The sequence below is a fragment of the Branchiostoma floridae genome, chromosome 19 (assembly GCF_000003815.2).
Source record: "Branchiostoma floridae strain S238N-H82 chromosome 19, Bfl_VNyyK, whole genome shotgun sequence".
NCBI lineage: Eukaryota > Metazoa > Chordata > Leptocardii > Amphioxiformes > Branchiostomatidae > Branchiostoma > Branchiostoma floridae.
This window is the reverse complement of record NC_049997.1, coordinates 11845228-11853152: the sequence shown is the minus strand read 5'-3', so window position 1 is coordinate 11853152 and position 7925 is coordinate 11845228. Positions and strand designations below refer to the sequence as shown.

The 7925-nt window shown below is 37.3% G+C and overlaps 1 protein-coding gene across 2 annotated transcripts in view; it reads left to right on the top strand.

The window, feature by feature from the left end:
- LOC118406669 (metallophosphoesterase domain-containing protein 1-like) overlaps nt 1-6640 on the top strand; it is a 62749-nt gene extending 56109 nt beyond the window's left edge. For both annotated transcript variants that reach the window (XM_035806925.1, XM_035806926.1), the window contains exons 5-6: nt 3411-3521; nt 4548-6640. In XM_035806925.1, the coding sequence (XP_035662818.1) occupies nt 3411-3521; nt 4548-4699 (263 nt within the window). In that variant the 3' untranslated portion in view covers nt 4700-6640. The remainder of the gene's footprint in view (nt 1-3410; nt 3522-4547) is intronic.
- The last annotated feature ends 1285 nt before the right edge of the window (nt 6641-7925 follow it).

Here is a 7925-nt window from a genome sequence, read left to right as displayed (position 1 = left end):
TGAACCAAGAAATTAAATTGGTGTGGCCTCAGCAGAGGAAATTACCATTTGTCGACAAAAAATGTGTATGTCTGATGTCGAGGAACCATTCCGCATGCAATAAAGTTGGTTTCGAGGAAATCGGACATTGTTTCGCGAAACCTGAATTTTTTGTGAAAAATGCTCTTTTTGGCTCAGCAGAGGAAATTACCATTTGTCGACAAAAAATGTGTATGTCTGATGTCGAGGAACCATTCCGCATGCAATAAAGTTGGTTTCGAGGAAATCGGACATTGTTTCGCGAAACCTGAATTTTTTGTGAAAAATGCTCTTTTTGGCTAGCAGAGCAATTACCATTTTTCGACAAAAAATGTGTATGTCTGATGTCGAGGAACCATTCCGCATGCAATTAAGTTGGTTTCGAGGAAATTGGACATTGTTTCGCGAACCCTGTATTTTTTGTGAAAAATGCTCTTTTTGGCTCAGGAGAGCAAATTACCATTTTTCGGCAAAAAATATGTATGTCTGGTGTCGAGGAATCGTTCCGCATGCAATAAAGTTGGTACGGAGAAAATCATACATCGTTTCGCGAAACCTGTACTTTTTGTGAAAAATGCTCTTTTTGGCTCAGGAGAGCAAATTACCATTTTTCGGCAAAAAATATGTATGTCTGGTGTCGAGGAATCGTTCCGCATGCAATAAAGTTGGTTTCGAGGAAATCGGACATTGTTTCGCGAAACCTGAATTTTTTGAGAAAAATGCTCTTTTTGGCTCAGTAGAGCAAATTACCATTTTTCGACAAAAAATGTGTATGTCTGATGTTGAGGAATCGTTCCGCATGCAATGAAGTGGGTTCCGACAAAATCGGACATCGTTTCACGAAACCTGCATTTTTTGTGAAAAATGCTCTTTTTGGCTCAGGAGAGCAAATTACCATTTTTCGACAAACAAGGTATATGCCTGATGTAGAGGAACCATTCCGCATCCAATAAAGTTGGTTCCGAGGAAATCGGACATTGTTTCGCGAAACCTGAATTTTTTGTGAAAAATGCTCTTTTTGCATTTTTTGGCTCGGTGGAGCAAATTACCATTTTTCGACAAACAAGGTGTATGTCTGATGTCGAGGAATTTTTCTGCATGCAATAAAGTTGGTTCCGAGGAAATCGGACATTGTTTCGCGAAACCTGTATTTTTTGTGAAAAATGCTCTTTTTGGCTCAAGAGAGCAAATTACTATTTTTCGACAAACAATGTGTATGTCTGATCGGAAATCGGACTTCTTTTCGCGAAACCTGCACTTTTTGTGAAAAATGAGAGGTGGGGGTAACAAATCCATAGAAAATACGAAATGGTATTTCCTAGGATCCGTCTGCCGTGAGGTGGGGCAACGAATCCATAGAAAATACGGAAAGGGTATTTCCTATGATCCGTCTGCTGTGAGGTGGGCAACGAATCCATAGAAAATACGGAAAAGGATTTGCTAGGATCCATCTGCCGTGAGGTGGGGCAACGTATTCGTAGAAAATACGGGAAAAGGATTTGCTAGGATCCATAGATTGACCCTGGACATTTCTGTCGCGAAGTGGGCCATCTGAACCATAGAAAATACAGAAAAGAGATTCGTTAGGATCTGCAGATTATCCTTGATGCCTTTTTGCCGTGAAATGGGCCAGCGGATCCATAGATATACGGAATAGGGATCTTCTAGTATTTGTGTATTTTCAGAACGTACTTTTATCGAAGAGTGGGCCCGCCGATGGGTAAAATGTTTTTATGACGCAAAAGGAAACTCAAGACCAGATTGAACATTGTAGATTTCCAAATTGAAGGATTCGAGCAAATGACATTTTCGTATTTGTTAACAGTAAGGGATCCAACTGTATACGACATAGTATCTCTTCGTATTTTTCGTCCTAGCGGATACAGTATCGTATCTGTTCAGTGTTTTGTCGTATCCTATTAGAATCTGTGATTCGTTCGTATTTGTTCGTATTCTTCCGCATCCGCACCTAACGAATACCGCGGTATATGCCCGCATCCGTATCCATTTTGTCCAGTGTATGTTTGCAGTTGAAACTACCCTTTTTTAAATATATAACTGTGTATTGAGGAATTTTTGCAGTTGTGTTAAGTTCACGCTGAAGATGTCACCACAAAAACCGTAACATAAAGCCACTCTGAATATTTCCACTTTTATAGTTGTATTTATCTGGGCAAAACGCGCTTTGACCGTACACATGTTTGTTATTCTAGTAACTATAAAACATGTTAGTTGCTAACAGCTTTAATGGTGTTCCTGAAGTTACTAGCATGTTTGTAAAAAGATTGTTAGCTTCTGTTAGAATTGGCCCCCTAAAGGGTGAAAGACGTCAATACCGATATGTGCAAGGCTGGAGAAGTCCTATGATTTATTGCTTTTGAAGACTCCCCACCACCTGTATGTAATTTCTGTCAAAACAGATTGGGTGTTTTGATCTTGCTCTGACCTAGACTTTCCCACCTGCGTAATTGTTCATACCCGTATGACTTGCACCAATGGGAATACACAGACTTTTTATGCAGTGTTCTAACATTTGGCTGCTAGTATTGTGGAGGGAGGCATTCATGGAGGAGTATCTTGTTTAGGAAAAGCTTTTTTCAAGCACCTAAGTGCTCCTTGGTGCTCAGACTGGGATTTGCAATTGAACCACTTGTGCATCTGGTTTTGCATTGACTCAGTCCTTGGTGCTGAATACAAAATAGTTGTTTATCACGCTTTTCCTGGGTACAGAAAAATCATATTGTTTTGCTTGTGTTTTCTTTCTTTCTTCATCTTCTGCCTGTAGCCAATCAAATCTTAGGTTAGCACTAGGTTAAATATAAGCTTTCAAACAAGCATTTTTTTTATTTGTACACAATGCTATAGGGCGAGCCTAATGATATATGGTATATACCAGGGCTCTAGCCAGCTCGAAATTTTTTTCCGTCAGCCAATTCCCATTGTCGCAAAAACACTATTCCAGGAGTTAGAGAGACTGAACTTAGACCTTGAAAAACGGATTTTTAATGAGATTATCGTATGCGAAAGGGCGCCGACACACATTGTCAACAATCATAACAATAGCAAAACAAACAGTGTGTGGCTTTTACAGCCGTGGACGGCGTCCCCAAGCCGTCTGTAGCTTCCACCAAGGATTTTTGTCCGTCAAGGTTGACGGATTGGTTTTAAAAATTTTCTGTCAGACGCAGCAAATTTCCGTCAAATGATGGAAAAACGGACGTTGGCTAGAGCCCTGCTGTGTACATTTTTGTAATTCTTAATACATGAGGTATACACAATGTAGCATTACCATACATCCTCAGTGGTGTTTGGTAAAAAAAGTGGGTAAGGGGTGAAGTCTGCCATTTCTACTTGCGTTGAAAGTTATTCCAGCTTGTTGTCTTTCCCTCCAGGTCACGGTGATGTCACTATCACAGGTCAGCACGTCGGCTGTGTCGATCTGCTCAACACCATTCAGAAAAGAGTCAAACCAAAGTACCACATCTTTGGCCACATACATGAAGGTGGGCAGTGTTTTCATAAGTAGACATTAGTGTTAAGGCCACACCAATTTCTTGGTTCTCGAATTTTTTCAGAAAAATATTGGGGCGGTCGGTCGAAAAAAAAAAAGAAAAAAAATTTGTAAAAAGTCTGTGGTGAAATTGTATAACACAAAAAAACATGGGAAGTAATGAAGTTTTCAGCTTTTCATGGCATGATTTATCCAATGAATCTCTTCCTTTGATTTTATACCACTGTTCTGATCATGTGACTGCAAATAAGCGGTCAGATTGGTTTATCAGCAGTATGCGCCCCTGGAATGGGGTTTTTTAAAGGTCTGCAATTATAGCGAAATCTATATTACGTTTCTTGGGACCCATTTTTTTTTCCAAATCGGAAAAAAATGGGTCGGGAAATCCGAGAACCAACAAATTAAATTGGAGTGGCCTAAGCCATTGTAAAACATAATTTGTCTGTTTTCAGATTTTTATAGATAAAGATAAAGTATAGAATATCAACATGAAACATACATGTAAGACTGACTTGGGTCAAGCTTGTGTCAGTTCACTGCGTCACTATTTTGTTATTTTCTCCAAATTTTATAATTCAGACATTGCATAATACGTAAAAGTATGACTTAGAAGACAACAAAATACACCAAAAAAGTAAGAAAACTTGTTCTTTATCTTTGAAATTTCTTGAGTATCTATCGAATTCCGCAGTGATGCAAGCATCACGCAAGTGCAGTGAGAGTGCACCTGAAGTCTGTACAGTGGTACATTCAGGACACAGGGAACACTTACTACAAACAAACACAGGAGTTGTCATACATTTCAGAGATAGTCAGATTCATGATATTATCCCAGCCCGGTGTTTTCACAATGTCCTTTTGCTACATTTTTCCTTTATCATGCCTGAGAACCAAAAAAATTAATTCATGTCGGCTGAATGTTTTCCTCATTTCATTCATATACAAGTGTATTGCCAAGTCAGCAGTGCCACCTATTGACTCTAGTTATAACTGCAGTATTTTTTTGCTCCACCTTCAGGTTATGGCATAACAACAGATGGAACCACGACATACGTCAACGCTTCAGTCTGTACAGTACGTTACCAGCCTGTCAACCCACCAATCGTATTTGATCTTCCGACACCCGAAGAAGCCATGAAACAGCTCGCAAAAGAACTCGACCTGGATTAAAGAAAAGAAAAAAAAAAAAACAGCCAAATCTCACTGTGCAAGTGGGAAAATTTTATCTGCAATTTTTCTCTTTTTCTCCCAATTTTGAAAATATTGATTGTGTGAAAAGTGTAACCCATGGAATGTAGTGAAAACTTAAGGAAGGTTTACTTGTAAAATGGTGATATTATTTTGTGTGATGCAGATAACATATCAAATTTTTACCATTGAGGGTTTTCCGAAATGAGATGTGTAACAACTGTATCAAACAGACTTTAAAGCTTGCCTACAAAAAATTGATATTATCAATGATTATCTTTTGTCATAATAAAAGATTTAGGTGCATGATCATGACTCACTATGGCTAGGGCTGATGATATTACAGGCTTATTAGAAATGTGTTGTCTTCCCCCCATTGCTTCTATTGAGACTGACTTAAGGTATCAAAATGATTTACTCTCCTTCATCAGATCTGAAAGGAAAATGTGTAATCAACTTCTCTAAACATTCAGGCGTGCAGCTGATTTGTAGATGACATTGCTTGAAATTGTGATCAAAATGTTGATAATTTCAATTACTGTTTATATAACTTTGATCATGATTAATGTAAGAGAATATGAATGACCTTTCCTTTATTTATTGATGTTATGTATCACTACAAAAAGGATAGATTGGAAAAACAGTACTGATACTTAAATCATTGTGTCACAACATTGTTTGACTTCCTGCAATTTGAAGTTATCTTTATGACTTGATTTCATCTTTAATGCTGCATTTATTGCACAGGATATGCAAGAATTCAATTCCAACTTACAGGGAATACACCAAGGGGTATTTTTGAGGGCTATTGTGAAAATAGCAACAAAATTTCACAAAGAAGACAAAACAAAAAAATATAGAATGCAAGAGCATCTACACATAAGGAAATATGCAAATCAGAGATTTTCATTTTAATCTGGAAACTGAAAATAATGTGTGAATTGTGTGAACATCACAGAACTTCTATAGGTTAAAATGAGCCACAAATTAATGTTGGTCAACTGCTTTGATCAGCCAATATTCAAGACTTTACATTTCACAGAAGAGATTAAAAAAAGGATTGGTTTGAAAACAAGAAATTGTAGGAGTTAAATTAAACACGACATCAATAGAGGGTCATCAATATTCATGCAATAAGTTTTTGTCCTGTTGAGAGATTGTATTTAATGCACTTCTTTCTACATAATCAACTGAGATATTTAGACGTATCTTTGGGTTCAAAAATTGACAAGTACATGTATGTAGTATTGAAAATCGATTGAATGATCTGTATTCTATTGTTTTAGACAGAATTATTCTATCATGATTGTTTTATCATAGTGAAGATGTATTTTGGATTTTATTATGTTTTTGACAAATTCTTAAGTAATGTTGCATGGAAAAAGACACATTTTGTATCCATGCTGTATCCATGAATTTATGACTTTGAATTTTGTGTAAGAAAACCTAAGATAAAAAGTTTGTTTTGAGTTTTGTTACATCATACCTTTTGTGTGTGTATAGTTTTGTTACATGGGTATGTAACGTTATAATCATAATGTGAGGCAAAATATCAAATGAACGCAACAAAGAAAAAGAATATGATTTAAACACCATTACAAATGATAAACAATGTAAGATAAACTACTTTTTTGTGATGATTAACATTATCCCATAACAGAAGTGCACTGGAAGACAAATTGTAAATATAAAGTGAAGGAAAATAAATAGGATATCAGTTTTGAACTATAGTATGTCATGTATCATAGAAGAAGTGCTTCAAGCCTACAGGTATCTTGATAACAATATGGAACCCATGTTTGAAGCTGAACTGGTGTTTGTGTATTTGGAAGATGTATTTCAATGAAAAGTCAGAAGTATGGTGTCTAATTTTTTTTTAGTTTTTATTGTGAAGCACAGTGAATAAATAACGGAAATGGAAAAGATGTCTGTACCTTTGTGCTCGTGTCAATTAAGTTACCTTTAGAGCAGTATTCACTTCTTTCCGCTCAACGGAAACAACTCCGCAATCGGCGCATTATCCCTGCGTGTCATGAGCGCCACTAAGTGAAATAAAAGAGAACGACACAAAAAGAATATTGCCAATACGATTTTACATTGATTTTTCAAGAGCGACTCCTAGCAGTCAATGAAATAAATGCCGCAGATTGACTGGCGTGTTATAGTAGCTGTTCAGTGATTGGTCAATTAATTTACTTTGACCAATCACTCAGTCATCAGCACGTAGTATTGTTTGATGTTTAGTAATATTGATGCAGTAGTATCCGGTATGTACACTGACGTAGCCAATCGCCGTCCACATCACCCTTAGACCGCACAACACAGTTACTTATTCGCGGTACAAATGAGTGCGACCGAAATCTTGACCTATTCACCTTCTTGCTGCATCATTACCGTCATTTGCATAACATTTGTGAACACATAAGCGTGAAAGCCAATAAGGCTTGTTCTTTACTGTGCGGTAGTATCGATAAAAAGTGAGCACACCTTGTCAAGTACACGAGATATTGAAATCGGAAGTTCTTCTTCAGTACCATGGAAAGCCGCAAGGGGGAGCCAAAATCTAATAATGTCTTCGAAGACACGACCTAAAATATACTGTGCCGAATTGAATGAAATTCCACCCGTCACTCTTATTAGTTATGCTGCTAAATCACAAACACCAGATAGATTTTTTTCTGTGTGTTTTGACCTCGACCAAACGCGGTCTCTCCTCAGCCACCCGCAGCTAGGGTCAGTCCCGGCCCGCTGTCAGACTAAGTGGGAAATCATGGCAACCCACAAATTATCGTCAACAGAGCAAGAAATAACATTGTACATAGCTGTTTCTTCCAATGGAGCAAAATACTCTATCATTATTTATCCATCTACGAAATGGTATTTACCCCCAGTCAGGCGCTTAGCTTGCGTGTATATATTAAGATAATACATACAAACCCTTCAAAAACACATGTCATAAATGTCTTTCTGAAGGTAATTATATAAAAGGAAAACGAGGAGAAAATGCTAAAATGTCTTTAAAAAAGAGTAGGTTTCTGGCGAACTGAAGCCTCATTGATGTCAGGCTGTATGATCCCATTGAGTAGATACATGTATGGATAGTTGATAAGAGTAACCATAACTTCATTATACACAATGTGGCAAACACAAGGGTAAAAAAACGCAAATCAAAGTAAGTCATGGAACAAAGGGATATACTAGTAGGTAC